At 34.7% G+C, this 19,287-nt stretch overlaps 2 protein-coding genes across 2 annotated transcripts; both read right to left on the minus strand.

Annotated features, from left to right (window-relative positions):
• Positions 1–11,808: 11,808 nt before the first annotated feature.
• Positions 11,809–12,387, minus strand: LOC118347674. The gene has a single exon (XM_035687694.1). It carries the CDS (start codon positions 12,385–12,387, stop codon positions 11,809–11,811), a length of 579 nt encoding a protein of 192 aa, XP_035543587.1.
• Positions 12,388–14,410: 2,023 nt separating this feature from the next.
• LOC118347675 lies at positions 14,411–14,917 on the minus strand. The gene has a single exon (XM_035687695.1). The coding sequence runs from the start codon at positions 14,915–14,917 to the stop codon at positions 14,411–14,413; it is 507 nt and encodes a 168-aa protein (XP_035543588.1).
• Between the last annotated feature and the right edge of the window lie 4,370 nt (positions 14,918–19,287).

Raw genomic sequence — 19,287 nt, forward strand, 5'->3', positions numbered from 1 at the left:
GCATTTGCTAGCTTGTTTATTGTCAAAAATATTTTTTCTTATTTTACTAAAGTAATATTTATTTAACTAAAAATATTATTTAACATAAAAGAACTCATTAAAATATTTTTAAATTAATTACATAAAATTAATTGATGAATATGAAATATTTTAATTCACCATAAATATTACTATATAATATATCAATATTTTTTATATTTTGAAAATGATAACTAATAAATTAAAAAATATTTATTTTTAAGTTATTTTGGATGCGTTTCAATAAATTATTATATTTAAACAAACCCGCTCGAACGTTTATTTTGGATTTGAGCTAAGTTCATTCCCGTTCGAACCGAACACTTTCGTTCGAACAATATTGAATCAAATCTCTGCTAATTTTTTTTATAATTTCCCACCAAACAAGTCATTCAAATGAATAAATGTGGTGAACGAATTAGTTCAAAACCTTTTTTTTTTATTATTTTATAATTTCTCATGTGTGCAAGGCCCATGATATTAAATTTTATATTTGATACAATGAATAATTCATACTTTTAAATAATTTTTTCTGAAATTTTGCTAACTTGAGGAGAAAGCCTCTGGTAAGCCATGATTGAGAAGAGGTCAATCGTCTCTTGTATATATTTATCAAACATTTTCCAACAGAAATGACGCTATTTAGATTGATGAGGTGGATAGGTTTGGGTTTCACAAGGCATGATTTTGGGTTGCCATTGTTATCCCTTCAATAACAAGTATGGGCTATCTTGTCACATGTTTGAGGGACGCATGAAAATTTTCAAAATGGGTTGTGTTACATTTGACAGACTAATTAGCATGTTTGGATTGACGATTTTCTTGAAAATTTATGAAATCCTAAAACATGTGACAAGATAGGAAAATTTATGAAATCCTAAAACATATGAAAATAGATAGGAAAATTAGAGATTTTTTTTTAATTTTTTTTTTTATAAATATGTTCTGTATTGAGAGTTTTAAGAGTGGATAGGTAATTAGGGTTGAAAATTTTGTATGGATATAATTTTGCAATAGTAGTTTTTATTTTGATTTTTCATAAAAGTTGTTTTAATAATTTTTATTGAAATCTATGCAAATAAATTGATGAAAAATCGAATTAAATTTGGAATGAAGTTGAAAGTGTTTTTATTTTTTTTAAAAAATATATTAACCAAAGATGGCTTCAACTTCAGTCTATCACACTCTACCAATAGATCATGGCCTATTTATATTAAAAGTCTTCCCTACACCACAAGCCCTACACCACACACTTGATGAGAGAGAAAACTTCTACCCAACAGTCTTACACCATACACACCTCCTAAGAGAAAATAAAAACTAAAAAATAAAAGCATTGTATGTTGTAAGGCTGTTGGAGAGAATTTTTGTTTATATTATCAAAAACCAAGATGCATAAATTCTACATTTAAGAGGACACATGAATTGGTAGATAAAAATCGCTTAAATGTTCCAGATTAATAGAACGAATTCTAAAAAAATGCACTTTCAAACTCAAAAACATTGAAAGAACGGTGTTTGGTTAGATATTTTATCGTGATTTGGGTAGGGGTGGCAATTTGTGTTTATAGGTAATATTCATATCATGTCAAATCATACAAATTCGATTATATATATGGGTCAATCCAAACACGACTTGGCCCGTTAAACTAAACAGGTCAGATATTCAAATCCTAACACGATTAATTTTCATAACGAAATAACGGGTCATGTCGTGTCACCCATTTTAACTCGTTTAATCATTAATTTGAAATGGATAAACTCAACATGACTCATTTCAACCCATTTTATATAAATAGGTTGAACTTCACATAACCCATTTGACCTAATAAATATAATTTTACATAAAAGTTAAAATATTGTTGCCCAGGTGACTAACACAAGAGGGGAATGAATTAGGTTGTATTTAAAAATTGGCAATTATAAACCAAATACACAATATAAAATATAAACAAAATGCAAAGCAGCAGTAAATATAAAGAGTAAGGGTAAGAGACAAGCAAACTTAGTATTTTAACGAGATTAAACCCCACTGCCTACATCTTTGCCTCAAGCTACCCTTTGAAGATTCTCAAATTCACTATTCAACATCCTTCAGGTGGTGATAAAAACCTATTACACCATTGAGCGGTACCGCTACAACGAGTCCGTGTAGAATACCCTCTACACTTATGATCACCTTACAAGTGGTGATTCAACTATTCATTGTGTAGAACACATTCTACACGCACAAGGGTTATATACACGCTTTTACTAATATAAGAGCTGATAGTGGGTAGGTTATCAGAAAAACACTACTCAATGAGTGAAATAAGAATAATACAGTGCAAACTATATATCTACCAAAATGAACAATGTTTAAGACTCAATTCTTAGAAAAGAAAGATTGAAAACTTTAAGTGAATGTTGTAAAACTTGCAATTGATATGTGTATGCTTTTGTTATAAATTTGAAGATCTCAACTAAGCTTTTTATAGGCATACGAGAGTTCATCTTCAAATTTAAAAATATTCACATGTCAAAAAGGAGCACCACTCACTTTTCAAAATTTTCAAATAAAAGTTTCTCTCTTTTTACAATTGTAAAAAACAACGTCATTCATTTTTCAAAATTTTCAAATCAAATATTATACCTTTCGCATATAACAAAATGAGCATTATTTATTTTTCAAAATTTTCAAACAAAATTATCTACCTTTTGCATATGTCAAAAAGAGCATCAATTAATTTTCAAAATTTTCAAACAAAACATGCACATGTGAAAGATGACAATCAATCATCTTTCAAAATTTCAAAATTCAAACTTTAATCATGTCACGCACATCTGAAAGATGACAATCAATCATCTTTAAAAAATTCAAAATTCAAAATTTTAATTTTCAAATGCATCATGCACATGTGGAAAATGCAATTTGATGCTTTATGAAAATTAATTAATTTTGAGCCTTAATCCAATTCTGACTTTTATCAAACGATGTAAAAAATTATTCTAAGAGCTTTATTTGTGAGCTTTTTTCCTTTCTTGGTCATGCTTGGTTCGTTGATGTATTTAGCTCCATTGTGTAGACAACTTAAGCTTAAAACTCTTTTATACTTGAATTCATTTGTTATCATCAAAATTCATATGTAGATATATAATTATATGAAGCTTGAAACTTTTGGTTCTACAATCTCCACCTTTTTTATGAAGACAAATATTTAGTAGAACTCTGAGCCCTGTAACTTTGAGCCCTGTCGTAATACTTAAGCTCTCCCTAAGAATGTGCGTTAGTTTTTCAAGCAATAGATAAACATAATTCCAAGCATATAAAACAAGCTTAATAATTCAAAGGATATTAATTTAAAATCAAGCATTGGAAAGAACATGTTAATGGTCTAGTCTAAAACTTCTCCCCCTGTTTGCATCATTAAAAAGAAACCGTAGTAATCAATGGATTGATAAAAACTATGCATTAGTAGAAACTGTAGAGAACTGAATAATTAGAATTGCCAGATCCTGACAAGTGCTGCAAAGCCTTGAGACATAGTTGTATTGATTTAGTGCGGAAAGAGATTCAAATTTGTTTGATGTTGTTGGCAAATGAGATTTTGCAAAAATTTGAAAGTTCTGGCTTTCTATTTAAAAATGACCGTTTTCACCCATCAGATACTCAAAAATAAAATTTATCACATTGCTCATTGACCTAGTTTTTGTTTATCCAGAACGATAGTATGGCTGAGAAACTTTCTTCCATTAATGTTCCAGATTTGAATCAAGAACCCTTTACGCCTTAACCACCAATTTTCTCTCTTGAGGCTGTCAACAGGGTGATAGGATCTTTCTGGTAGGACTAATTTTGAGGTTATTGCAGAATCAAGAACTCTTAGTGCTAAATATGTTTTTTCAACCATGTCTCGGAGGTGACTGGCGAGGGTGAGTGAGGTTGATCGACTTAACAGTCAAAGATCTTAATTGCGTCAAAGGTTTGCTAATAAAGATTGAAAGAATAAAAGGTTAAAGCAAGAAAACCAGGAGTTGAAAAAAATTTCAGCCTGGTATGCTCGTTGTAACACCCAGGTCTCGAATGGGTCAGAGAGTTACTCATTGTCACTTAAAAATCATAAATCACAATTTAGATTAATATAAACTCTAACTCCTCAATTACTCATAGACCTCATTGTTTTAAACAATCTACTCCAAAATAATTAACTAAGAATACAACAGTCTCAAAAAAAATTGCCTACTTTTCTTAAGTACTAAGTCAACAGAGCAAAATGAAACTATTAAATAAAATTCTCCAACAACAAGTACCCTCTTTATATTTAATACACTATGCTCACATAGCCTTACCCACGTTTCCAATTCTCAAACTTTTTCTGAAGTCTCCAAAATATCTGAAAAATGTTATTAAGATAATGGGTGAGTTATTAATAACTCAGTAAGCAGAAGACATATACTAGCATGCAAACATGAGCAGTTACAGTGTATAGTATGCAGAATAAAATATTTTACAGAGTTATTATACAGAACAAAACATGTTTTCAAACATAACATAGCGATGATTTTAAGACACATAAAACCCAGAATACTTTGGCATAACATAACCTGAGCATCATCATCACTTCAAAACAGAGCATCTCACAGAGCAGAGACCATGTTTCACCCGCGTGGTAGGATTGTGTTATCCCTGGTGGCCAAACCAGGCAGAGACAGAAGTGTAATATTTCTCTTTTTCTTTTCGGAGCCTAGAATGTGCACACATGAAAGACCACATAAAACAACTGTATTTCCAAAGCGGGTGCACTCAGAGACAGAGAAGTTGGTACCAACCCAAACAGAGCAGAGACAGAGTCAGATACAAAATCAGTACACCATGCCAAAGGTTTTCAGATGCTATATCAAAACAAAATGGAGTAACATAACATAACCAGATTATTCTCACATACTGAAAACAAAAGTCAGAACATCTTTCTAAATAAATGCACAATTTTTCAAATTCTCAATATTACTATTTTTCAGATTTCAGAGACATCATGACAAAATATAGCTCATGTCTACACAATGCATGTCAGAAAATATTTTTCCTTTTTTATACAGATTTCATGAGTAATGCAAATAAGCAACGGAGGTTGGTTTTTCCCAAGTTTTCATTTCATCACAAAATATGCAAAGTTTTCACAAAGTCAACCTCAGTCTCAATAATTCGTGTAAAGTCTAGCATAGGAACCCTGCTTACCTGGACTTTTAGCTTTTTTAGAATTTCTCCACAACAGTACTGAATGAAAATCAATCTTCACCTATAAAAATAATCATGTAATTTCCATAAATATATGAAATTAACACCTTTTTCAATATTTGAACTTGAAACTCTAAGTAACCTATTTTCTTAAAAATCCAAATTTCTCGAAACCATAAAATATCATCAAATCTCGAATGCATCAATTTTCCCTCAATTTCCAACGAAGACAAACTCTAAATTCTTTAGACCTTAATACCAACTGCCATTTAAAAATCTTAACTATTTTTGCCAAACAATCTTTTGGACTAAAATATAGTGAGCTGAAACTCACATAAAATAACATACAAATTTTCTGCAATCATTTTGAAGCTCATCGTAAAATCATGTCCAATATGGAATCATCCTAATGACAAGGGCTTTGGAAAATAACTCATAAACATGCATGGGGATTTCAAAAAATCATGGAAACAAAAGGAATATGAGATTATGAAAACTACTAGACTAAAATCGTGGGACAGAGGGGTGTCCAAACTCACCGAGAGAGGGGGAGAGTCATGACGACCGATGAGGTGGGTGGAGATCGAACTGAGAGATAGATAGATTTGATGAGAGAGAGAAAAGAGAGATAAGAGAACAGAGAGTGAGAAAGAGAGAGCACCAAAGCGTGAGGGAAAGATGTTACTGAGAGGGAGGGTGGTGACTTGAGGCGACGGCAGTGCAGTACGGTGGCGATGGCATGGAGGAGGCTGGCGGTGGAAATTGGCTGATTTGAGGCCCACGGTGACCGCTAACGATGCTCTATTTTTTAGAAGTAAAACAGAGTTGCATATGGTGGCCAAGCAAACTGTTTTGATTGTCAACGGAGGGACAGGAGCATGGAGTTGGGTAGTGGAAAGGCGACTTTTGTCCTGCGAGGGAGGTCTCGTCACGTTGCTCGGGCTGTTGTGCCATTAGGTGGAGGCCGTATGTGTGTGCTAGTGGTGAATGGGAGATGATGTGGGGTTGTTGGGTTCATGGTTTGCCAAAAAGCTGGCGGTGCTCGATGGTTCTTTGGTGTAGGGCGGCAACGGTGCGACGGTTGGCTTTTGTTTGGCTTCGGGGTGGCAAGGGCTGAGCAATGGTTTGGACACGGTGATTCAGGTGGTGTAATGGCTTCATCAATTGAGTTGGCGAATGAGGGATGAACATGCCGTGAGTTGGTTTTTGTTTAAGGACACGGAGGGTCTGGGTAGTGTAAAAGGCTTAGCTTTGGTGAGGTTACCTTAAGGTGGTGCATGGGTTGCTGCGATCTATGAGGGACAAATAAACATTAAGATGGTAGTTAGTTTTCACTTAGTAAAGAAGTGGAAGATTTGTTTCACCAAAACAAAAATCAAAGTAGTGGAAAGTTGCTGCCATGTTGTTTTTTGGACACGTAGGGACATGCATGTTGGGTGTTGGACATGGAAGGCATGGAGATACTACTGAACGTGGGCTTTGAGGTGGTGACAAGTTTGCTTGAAGGAAAATTACGTAGAAGGTGCGGCGTGATTTACGTCCATGGATCTAAATATACAACAGTTTAAGAAATTTTATCACAAAGGGAACTCCAAAATTTTAACTCTAGTGTGCTTGAAATTGGACACGTTAATGAGCTTGGATTCGATAAATAAATTGGGCCATAATCCTCGTGTCCAAAATCAATTTCTCGTCCAACAATATCTTTGACGTCTAGAAAAAATTTTATTGGGCCAAGTTCTAATTATTCCAGCCCCGCCTTGGTCCGTGATTTATTATTTAGGTCTTTCTCCAATCAATGAGCCCAATGAAATTCATACTTTGCCAAAAGTAATTTTTGAACCCATAAGCTGTTCTAAAATTACTCGTTAAAACTCAAATGGGTTTTTCATACATAAACCCAAAAATATTTAACAAACTTGGGCTAGGCCCAAGTGTTACACTTTTGACCTGCAACCACAAATAGAGGAGCTAGAATGAGAGAGAGTTCAAATACAAAGCCAACATCAGCAAATAACAACAGAAGTTCAATGTTTACGAGAAAAATAGGGACAATCTACAGTTAATCTCGCTGGCTTAGCACTTTTGACAATATGCATCAAGCATATCTTGTAATCTTGATTAGGTAAGATTTGAAGATATGATAGTTTGTCTTGTTCTTATTTCTATCTCTATAAAAGTAGTCTTTAGCTTCATCTAATTTGCATCAAATATTCTTCACATCTCTATAATTCATCTGCATTCTCATTCTACAAATTTTCAATGGCTCTTCAATCTTCTTTCAATAATCCTCGTGATCAATATATGAGGTATTCTTCACCTCGATTACAAGTTATTTCTACATCTGCCCTATGTGCCATGATGTAGCATGAGAGTGATCAGACTAACAAGTCAGATAATGATGCCATTTATGAACGTGTGAGTCTTGGTACTTGATACTCATAATTCATTGTTGCATTTTCCCGACGGTTATAGTTCAGAACTTGTGAGGTTGAAAAGCTTAACAAGAAGATTTATGTACTTCAACGACTTGTTCATGAGTCTAACAAAAAACTAAGGGACTTAAATTAGGAGAATAAGGATTTAAAATCATTGATTGTTTATTCATTTTAACTGCCTAATCCGTTAGATAATGATAGTATGTTGATATATGAAGAGTAAGAGCACTTTAAAAATTAGGCTAAACATCTGAAGTTTTTGTAAGTATTTGAGATAATAAAATAAAAATATTGAACAGATATTCATGGCATGCATCATTCCTATTTTTCTTCTAATCATGCATAGCCTATCTTCTGGCAGAGGTTTTGTGAAAATTTATGCTTGTGAACTCTAGTACAATATCGCCCTTCTGCACATGATCTAGAAGAAAATGATATCTAATCCCAATATGCTTAGTTCTAGAATGCTGTATTGGGTTCTTTGAAAGATTTATAGCACTTGTATTATCACATTTTATTGGAATTTGATTGTACATAAGCCTAAAATCCTCAACTTGTTGCTTCATATAAAGAACTTGAGTACAACAACTACCCGTAGCAACATATTCTGCCTCAGCAGTAGATAATGCAACAGAATTTTACTTTTTACTAAACCATGAAACAAGTGCATGACCTAAAAAATGACATGTTCCACTAGTGTTTTTTCAATCAACTTTGCAACCAGCATAATCTACATCTGAGTAGCTGATTAGATTAGAAGAAGTGTGCTTAGGATAACATAACCCTAGATCAATTGTACCATCAAGATATCTAAGAATGCGCTTAACTGCAGTCAAATGAGATTCTTTTGGAGATGATTGAAAACGTGCATGTAAGCATACACTGAACATAATATCTAGTCTATTGGCCGTCAAATATAATAGGCTACCAATCATACCTCAATATATGTTTGAGTTAGCTGGCTTACTAGTTTCATCCTTGTCAAGTTTGGTGGATGGGCTCATTGGTGTTCCAATTTCCTTCGTACCTTCCATCCCATACTTTTTGAGTAATTCTTCGATATATTTTGATTGATTACTGAATGTTTCACTTTTTGCTTGCTTGATTTGCAATCCAAGAAAGAAATTAAGTTCTCCCATCATGCTCATTTCAAATTATTCTTGCATACTCTTTGCAAAAACTTGGTACATATTTTCATTAGTAGCATCAAATATTATATCATCCACATAAATCTGAATAAAAATAATATCATCGTTTTCATGTTTAATGAAAAAGGTTGTGTCGATTTTTCCTCTTCAAAGACATTTTTCAATCAAGAAACCATTGAATCTCTCATACCAAGCTCTAGGAGCTTGTTTGAGTCCATATAGTGCTTTTTTAAGCTTGAAAATATGATTTGGAAAAAATGATTTTCAAAATTTGGAGGTTGCTCAACATATACCACTTCATTTATAAAAGCATTTAAGAAAGCAATTTTCACATCCATTTGAAAAGAATTGAAATCTTTATAACAAGCATATGCAAGTAGTATCGAATAGCTTCTAATCTTGCAACTGGTGCATATGTCTCTTCATAATCGATTCCTTCTCCTTCATTGAGACATTGGGCTGTAAGATGAGTCTTGTTTCTAGTGATGACTCCAGACTCATCTTTCTTGTTTCTAAAAATCCATTTTGTTCCAATTATAGTATGATTTTTAGGTCTAGGAAGAAGTGTCCAAACATCATTTTTTTCAAATTGATTTAGCTCTTCTTGCATAGCTAGAATCCAAGATTCATCATGAAGTGCTTCATCAATATTTTTGGGTTCAATCTAAGATAAAAATGCAGTATGATTTCAAACATTTTTGAGAGATGATCGAGTACTTATACCTCGTGATAGTTCTCCTAGAATTTGTACTGCTAGGTGATCTTTCACAAGTTTCCACTATTTGGTTGCATCTTGCATTGAGATTTGTTGATCTTTCCATATGTCTCCATGTTGGACTTCCTCTGTTGTGTTTTCTTATTGAGTCTGAGGCTTTCCATGTTATTTATAGCTTCTGTTTTTTCATCAACAGAATCTTGGAAAGTAGAGGATTAGATTCATTAAATACTACATGCATAGATTCTTATACAATCAAAATCTTTTTATTAAAGACTCTATAAGTTTTACTATTAGTAGAATACCCGAGAAAGATACTTTCATCAGATTTTACATCAAATTTGCCTAAATTATCTTTGTCATTCAAAATTAAATATTTGCATCCAAATACATGAAAGTAACCAATGCTAGGCTTTTTTCCATTACAAAAATAACTAGGCAAGTTGTTCTCATCGAACATTGTTTTTGCCATCTCTTGAAGATATATGTTCTTCTTCTCTACTATCCCATTTTGTTGAGGAGTTCGAGGAGTAGAGAAATTACGCATAAAACCAATTTCATCATAAAAAGCTTCAGTATCTTTATTAACAAACTATTTCCCCTATCACTTTGGATACTTGAAATAGTATAACCCTTTCATTTTGAATTCTCTTGCATAACTTGGTAAATGTATTATGTGGCTCATCTTTATGAGCAAGAAAATGACCCAAATAGGTCTAGAGAAATCATTAACAATAATAAATGCATAATATTTTCATCCTAGACTTGCAACTCTGTTTGGTCCAAAAAGATCCATGTGTATTAGTTGCAGTGGTCTAGTTGTGGAGGTATGTTTCTTAGTTTTAAAAGAAATTTTTCTTTGTTAATCAAACTGGCATGCATCACAGATTTTGTCTTTAAGAAAATTTGTCTTTGGTAAATCTTTCACGAGATCATTTTTTGAAAATTTTGAAATAAGTTCCATGTTGGAATGACCTAGTCTTCTATACCATAGCCAACTAGTTTCATTTTCAGTTGAAAAACAAATAGCATCTTGTGAGGAAATTTCTTCAAGTTCAATAGTATAAACATTGTTGCTACTAAAAGTAAGAAAACAAACATTACAATCATGATCATTCAAAATAATGCACTTATCCCTTTTGAAAGTAACTGTAAATCCTTTATCATATAATTGACTTATGCTCAAAAGATTATATTTTAGACCTTCAACAAGTATAACATATTCAATTTTGAGAGAAAACTGATTACCAATTTTACTTATTCCCACGATCTTCCCTTTCGAGTTGTCTCCAAATGTCACATGTCATTCTTCTTTAGATGTAAGATCAATGAACTTAGTCTTGTCTCCCGTCATGTGTCTTGAACATCTACTATCTAAAAACCATTTGCTTTTGTTTATGGAGGACTTCATGCATACCTACAAAAACAATTAAAATGATTTTTCTTCGTTCCCAAGTTCTTTGGGTCATTCATTTATTAGTATTAAAAGAAACAAGATTTTTAGGTACCCATATGACCCTAATAGTCATTGTATGTTTTCGTCTAATAGAACAAGCATGATAATTATGATCATTTCTAATACAGAAATTGTAGATAACATGTGGCATATATGAAGAACTTGAGTGAGATTGTAAGAGTATCTTTCTTTGAAAAATTTTTATAAGTTTTTAGAAGGATTATCATATAAGTTTTTATAAGGATTGTATTTTTGTTTTATCATGTATCCCAAGCCTGTCTTGTCAAAAACACATCTTTGACTACCAAGAATTTTTCAAAATTTCTTTTTCCGTTTGTAAAGTTTTCGACAATCTTTTTTAAATCAGTCACTTTCTTTTTCAACTCATGATTTTCATCTTTCAAAATGATATTTTTTTTTCTTAAAACATCAATTTCGTTTGTTAAAAAAGAATTATTATTTTTCAAAGTAGTATATTTGACACCCAATTTCTCAAGTTTCTCATATACCTTTTCCAAAATATTTTGCAATTCCTCATATTAAGGATTTTTAATATTGTCACAATTTGTTATCTCGATGTCAATTTTACCCATAAGACAAAGATTTGTAAATTCTCCATTACTTATTTCGTTGTCTGAGCTACTTGAATCATCATCCCATGTAGCTTTAATTGTTTTCTTACCCTTGTTTCAATCTTTCTTTAGTTGAGGACAACCCACCTTGATATGTTTAGGCTTATTGTAATTGTAATTTTTTTTTTTTTTTTTTTTTTTTTTTATAATAAATACCAAAAAACTTTCATTAATGAAAAAGGAAAATTACAGATATAAATCAAACCACAAGGTTTGAGATAAAAAGTTCGGAATACAATCCCACCACATGTTGATTCTACCAACATTCCTTGCATACTTAGCAAGATAATGAGCAACTTCATTAGTCTCTCTATAAACATATCTAAACATACAATCCCCAAAATGAGAAGCCAACTCTTTAATCTCAAAATAAATACCACCAAATTTGGAGATGTCTATGTTACCTTGATGTAATGCTTCTATGGCTAGGGAGCAATCACTCTCTACCTGGATCTTTTCTATTCCCAAGCTTACACAGAATTGAAGGCCACGTAGAAGGGCCAACAACTCCACCTGTATAGGTTCAGCAACAACATCTTCTAATGAGATTACAGCCATCAACACTCGGCCCGAACTGTGTCTCAAGATTGCACCTATACCAGCTCTCCCCATCTCTTCAAAAACAGCTCCATCAACATTTAATTTCAAAACATCAGGATCCGGTGGCTTCCATTTGTAGAAATCTCGCACTTGTTGCCTTAATAGTCGCCGGGCCCCTTTATAACATTTCAGCACATAAATAGCATGTTCAACAACTTGATGCATGGGAATAAGAATCTATTCATGAACGTATTTGTTCCTCCTATACCATATTCCCCACGCCAAAGAAAAAAAGGTAGATGTTCAAAGTGTTTGGCACTACTGAAATGAAACGCCACCTCTAAAACATTCAGATATTAATCTCTCTCAAAGGCAGGGAGATAATCATTCCAAATCCTCTGCACATGCACACATTGCACCAAAGCATGATACAACCCTTCATGTTCAGTATGACATAGACTACAGCTCACATCAATTGGGTCGTGTTTTAGTAATAAATTCTCCTTTGTAGGCAATCCATCCTTACAAGCACGGCATGCAAATATTTTGATCTTATTAGTCCAAGGCATTTTCCAAATATTTTTCCAGACCACGCTATGGATATGCGAAGAGTATGATTCAGCTACTTATGGACCCTGCTAAGCCAATAAAAACTTATAACATATTCTAACCGTGAACATCTCATTTATTTCATAGCCCCATACACGCCTATCAACCCCATTCCAAGCACACAAAACAACTTTCTGGATATCCTCCACAACCCTTGGATCAAAGAGAGCTCTAAGTTTCCTCAAATCCCACATTCTAGAGTTTTCACACATAAGAGACTTCACACAATCATGTTGGTTCCCTTCACTCGCCACAATCTCTTCCATCACTAAAGAAGTATGTCCCGGGATCCAACTATCAAACCAAATATTTACTGAAGTCTCATCCCCTATCCTCCATCTACATCCCTCTAGAACCCATTTTTTGGCCTCCCAAATTCTCTCCAAGTATAGGAAGGCGATCTACCCAACCCTACTTGTAAAAAATCTAAACCCAAATAATACTTTGCTTTCAGCAATCTGTGCAATAATGAATTTTCATCTTGGAGTAGGCGCCACCCCTGTTTAGCAAGCATTGCCAAATTAAAGAGACACAAATTTTTAAACCCCATCCCTCCCCATGATTTCCTAACACACATTTTGTTCCAATTCAGCCAATGTATTCGCCTCTCATCTTTCCTTTGCCCCCACCAAAACCTAGCCATCATACCCTCCAATTCGGTACACAAACTCAAGGAAAGAAGAAAACAACTCATGGTATAAAAGGGTATTGAAAGAGCTACAGCCTTAAGTAACGCTTCCTTTCCCCCCTGTGAGAGCAACTTCTCTTTCCAAGCTTGAAGCTTTTGCCACACACACTGTTTTATAGATGTAAAAGCAATAGATTTTGACCTCCCAACAATTGGTGGGAGTCCTAAATACTTCTCGTACTGTTGCACATAAGAATTTCCCAACAGTTGTTTAATCCCTTCTTGGACTCCACTTGGCACATTCCCACTAAAAACCATGGCTGTTTTTTCACAATTAATACGCTGACCTAAAACAGCTTCATATTTCTCCAACAGAGCTTGAACCCTCCTATTCTCCTCTTAATCAACTTTACAGAAAACCAAGCTATCATCTGCAAACAGCAGATGAGTAACCTTTGGAGCCCCCTACAAATCTTTATTCCTGAAATCTCATTTCTACCACCCGCATCTTTTAACAGAGTAGTCAGCTCCTCAGTACATAGAAGAAATAGATAAGGGGACAATGGATCCCCTTGTCTAAGTCCTCTAGATGGAATAATAGGCCCCTTAGGCTCACCATTGATCAACACATCAAAGGACACATAACTAACACACAGCATAATCAACTTAACAAACTCTTGCCTGAACCCCATCACCTCCATAATATTTTTCAGAAAACCCCATTCCACCCTATCGTACACTTTACTCATGTCTAACTTCAATGGCATAAAACCCTTTTTTCCTTTTTTCTTCAACTTCAAAAAATACATAATGTCATAGGCAATCAAAACGTTATCAGTAATTAGGCGTCCCGGAACAAACACACTTTAACCATAAGGCCTTTGAGCATTGTCGCCACATAACCTCATCCCTGTCCAGCCAAATTTGTACCTCCTCTCTTGCCTTATTTAGTACCAACAGATTTTAAACACGATTATCTTCATAGAGTTTGTTAAGATGTTGTTTGGCCTGTTAAAGCTCCTTTTGAACATGACCAAAAGTATGCCTACTCCATGCATCCAATTTTACCCCACACTCTCTAATCATACTCATAACATCCTCCATAGTGGGCTGGGTATTGCACCTTCTCCATTGTGCTTTAATAATGTCTTCACAATCTTTAGCCCCCACCCACATTTCCTCAAAACGAAAAGGCCTTTTAGTTCTAGAAATCACAACCTCCCCCTCCAATTCAACCCAAATGGGTAAGTAGTCAGAATAAGCCACAACACCATGGCTAACTCTTGCATTTGGAAAAGAATTACACCACGCTGAATTTGCTAAGAAACGGTCAAGTCTTTCACTAACACCATGATGGTCTTCCCTTCGATTTGACCAAGTAAATTTATAACCGTGAAAACCCAAATCTCGCAAATCACAGTCCTCTAATACTGCTCGAAAATCTGCCAACTGTCTCTCTAGTCTACAATTCCCACCCGGTTTCTCATGATGGAACAAAATTTCATTTAGATCCCCCATCACTAACCAAGCTTCCCCACTCGACTGCCACATGCCCCTAATTCTCTTTAAGAATCTCTTAATTCTCCTTGTTATCATCGCATCTTCTTCATCTTTATTGTTAGTTTCCTTATCTTCATCACTTTTGCTTTCATGAGGAACAACTTTAAGTGCCAAACTCTTCTTTAGTTTTTCTTCTTATTCTCCTCTTTTCAATGTGTACTTATAGGTGGTAAGTGACCCGATGACTTCATTTACTTCGAGTTTCTTAAGGTTTGTAACTTCAAGAACTGCCATCACTTTTGATTCTCAACGTTTTGGCAGAGAGTTGAGAACTCTTTTTTACTACTCTAAGCTGGAATAAATCTTGCTGAAAGCTGTTAAATTGTTTATAATGTTAGTAAAACGAGTATACATAGTAGAAATAGATTCATCATCATTCATTTTAAACATTGTCATATTCATGAGTAAGAATATAAATTTTCATTTCTTGACTTGCGAAATTCCTTCATAAGTTACTTCCAACTTATCCCAAATTCCTTTGTCATTTTGCAAGTTATTATTCTATTGAATTCATTCCCATTGAGAGCATTAGATAAGAAATTTATAGCCATTGCATTCAATGTTAGAATTCTCTCATTTTCACGATCAAAAATCTTCTTCTTCCTTTTAGACATTTACTCCATCAACAACTTTTGTTGGGATATAAGGTCTATTTACAACACATTTTCAAATTTCTCAACCTTGAGCCTGAAGGAATATTTTCATTCTAGCTTTCTAGAATGTGTAATTGTCTCCATAAAATTGTGGAGGCCGAGTAGTGGATTGACGTTCACCAAAGGTAGTTGTAATGTTAGCCATAAGATATTAACTCAAAAGATAGCTAATCTTATAAAAGAGCCATTGCTCTGATAACAATTGTTGCCCAGATGACTAACATAATAGGGGGTGAAATGGGTTGTATTTTGTGATACCCCATATGATATGAATAAAGGTAGGTAGTGTATGAGATCTCACATTACTTGGGAATGAGAAGTTCTTGCTCTTTATAAAGTTCTAATGAGGCTCCAATTGTATCAATGACTAGTCCTTTTGGAGTATAGGCCATGTGGTTTGGGCCTTTTATTGGGGCGTTACAAATGGTATCAGAGACTATCCCAACCAGAAATGTGGGACTTGAGCCATGCCACCTATAATAGATAGACCCGACGAGGATGTCAGGAATTTAACGGGGGTAGATTGTGAAACCCCTCATATGATATGAATAAGGGTAGGTGATGTATGAGATCCCACATTACTTGTGAAGGAGAAATTCTTGCTTTTTATAAGGTTCCAATGAGACTCCAATTGTATCATTGACTAATCCTTTTGGAGTATAGGCCATGTGCTTTGGCTCTTTTATTGGGGCGTTACATATTTAAAGATTGAAAAATATAAACCAAATACACAATATAAAATAAGAACAAAATACAAAGTAACAGTAAATATAAAGCAACAAGAAATATAAAGAGTAAGGGTAAAAGAGAAGCAAACTCAAGATTTTAACGAGGTTCAACCCCACTGCTTGCATCATCGTCTCAAGCTACCACTTGAGGATTTCCAAATTCACTATTCAACCTCATTTAGGTAGAGACAGAAATCTATTACACTTTTAAGCAGTACCACTACAAAAAGTTGGTGTAGAATACCCTATACACTTACGATCACTTTACACGTGGTGATTCAGCTATTCCCTATGCAGAATACCTTCAACATGCACAAGGGTTATACACACGCTTTTACTGATACAAGAGTTGATAGTGAATAGATTATCAGAAAAATACTCCTCAATTAGTGAAATAAGAACAATACAGTGCAAACTACATCTCTCTCAAAATGAACAAGGGGTAAGGCTCAATACTTAGAGAATAGAGATTGAAAGATTTGAATGAATGTTGTAAAACTTGCAATTGATGTTTATACTCTCGTTGTGATTTTGAAGGTCTCAATTGAGCAATTTATAGGCATATGATGTAATACCCCGTAATTTTTTAGCGTATTTATTTATTTTATGTGGAAGATTTTTTTTATAATTAATTTAAATATTATTGTTCTTGTTTTAAAAATTTATCGAATTTTTCTCGTTGGTTTTATTTTATATTTTTTTTTAAGTTGTGAAATTTATTTTGATGTACTTTCTTGATATTAATCAGTGTTTGTATTTAAATTTACTCTTTAATTTTTTTTTATTGTTGAACTCTTCTTGTTCGGACTGGGCCTGTTTAAGTGTATTTTAGTTTCTTTTGGATCCCAAATGTTTTAGCATACCTTACCCGTGGGCCGAAATGCATGGAGTGGACCTGTAAGCCCAGCCCGACGCAACCAAGAAGCAGTTTCACTTCCTTACCGCATGCACGTACGTGATCTTCTAGGGTTTTAATCAACTAAATGCATGTTTTCTCTCTAGAGAAGTGGCGGCAGCAACCCGTGCAGAGCTACACTCCACCCTGCCGTCAACAACTACACTGACCTTCACCCCGCACCGTGCACTTCTGCAGTGCACCACCCACGGCCAGCTCAGGTCAATCTCAACCACGGGCAACCATTGCGCCATGTGAGACGCTGAGCAAGCGGATCGCACGGCAAGACTCACCCGTGCACGGCCAAAAGCCATCCTGCATCCCCAACTGTCTCCTGGAAAGTGCAGCCTCCGAAGGAAGTCAAGTCACTGCTTGCTCCTCCTCAACGCTGCCTTATGCCGCCACCGTGACCCAGCCGTGAACCCGTAGCCTTCGATAGCCATCCCGCAGCCTCTGTTTTTCACTCCCGAAACAGAGGATGGTTCTCCTTCTACCGTGAGCCATTGCAACCTTTAACCACCGTGAGCTTCTTCACGTTGCGGCTCCAGAAACCGCCGGTGAAGTTTTATGTCACCCCAGGTCCGCCTCTTGCCGCCTCGCCGCACGGTATCTCCCTCTCTGTTTTTCTGTCTCTCACGTTCGGTTAATTCTCCCGTAAGCTCTCTCTCACCGTGCATCTCTCTCTCTCTCTTTCTAGTCCAGTGCATAGCCACCGAGTGCACCACCTCCCGTCGCATGCCGCGCCGTCGCACTTCACCATCTCGGTGAGTCCCTGCCGCCGCTGCATGTTTTTCGCTGTTTTCTGTTGTTTGTTTATCGCCTGTTTACGTATAGGGTGCTTATATATATATTTATATATATATATATATATCTGTGTGTGTGTGTGTGTGTGTATATTTATAAGTAAAGTTTTAACTTGCACTTACTAGTTTTAACCTAATATATATTAGGAAAGTTCACGGTTTGAGTTTCGGCTGAGAAGAAATTTTTGTGTGTTGAGTTTATATTTAATTAGGATTTTGTTTTAAGTTTTAATAAATATTATATTGTATTTTGATAATATTGTTAGTTAAAGTAAGTAAATCTATTTTTCATAAGAGGTGAGTTTTTCATCAATTATTTTAGGAAAAGTTTAGTAATCAATGTATTCTTTTTATTTATAAAATATTGTTGGTATTTTAGATATTTTGAATATTAATTTTTATTGAGTTCTATAATTATCATAATACTTTTTCGATAAATTTCTTCTCCAGTGCGATTTCGATTAAGTGAATATTGTTGGTCTTAGAAAATGTTGGTATTTTAGGTATTATGAGAATTTTAGGTTTTGAGGTTCTTAAAATAGATTCTTTTAGCACTTTTAAGTTTTAATATCGAAATATGTGTTTGGTTGGAAATTTATGGAAGTTACGTGATTATTTTATAGGTGACGATTAATATTTGTTTGGCATTTTTTAGGAAAGTTCTGAAAAGCTAAGAAGTTCAGATAAGCGGGGTTCCTATGCTAGACTTTGCATTAAATGAAATGAACTGAGGTCCTTTTTGAAAAATGTGCATGTTTTGTTGTGAAAAGAAATCTGAAAACAACCTCAGATAATTGGTCTGCATTACCCATGAGATTCTGTTTAAGAAGAAAGTATTTTCTGTCATGACTGGGGTAGACATGAGCTTATTTCTAACATTCTGTTTCTGAACTTTGAAAAATAGAGCGAATATGAAATTTTGTGCATAAAGTATGTTTTGTGATCTGATTCTGTATGTTCTGTACTCTGTTATGATGTGGCATCTGAAAAACCTTTGGCATGACTTTCTGACTCTGATTCTGACTCTGATATGGTGATTCTGATTCTATTTTGCTCTTATATGTGGCCCTGTCGCGGGAGATAATAGTGACCTCTAGCCCTGTCACGGGAGATAATAATGACCTCTGGCCCTGTCACGGGATATAATAGTGACCTCTGGCCCTGTCACGGGAGATAATAGTGACCTCTGGCCCGCCATGGGATATAATAGTGGTTTTCTGTTCTGAGTGCAATCGCTTTGGTAACACGG

The sequence above is a fragment of the Juglans regia genome, chromosome 2 (genome assembly GCF_001411555.2).
Source record: "Juglans regia cultivar Chandler chromosome 2, Walnut 2.0, whole genome shotgun sequence".
Classification (NCBI taxonomy): Eukaryota; Viridiplantae; Streptophyta; class Magnoliopsida; order Fagales; family Juglandaceae; genus Juglans; species Juglans regia.

Excerpts from the sequence above, each read along its gene's own strand:
- LOC118347674 (XM_035687694.1), bottom strand. The coding sequence starts at position 12,387 with ATGCATCAAGTTGTTGAACATGCTATTTATGTGCTGAAATGTTATAAA.
- LOC118347675 (XM_035687695.1), bottom strand. The coding sequence starts at position 14,917 with ATGGGGGATCTAAATGAAATTTTGTTCCATCATGAGAAACCGGGTGGG.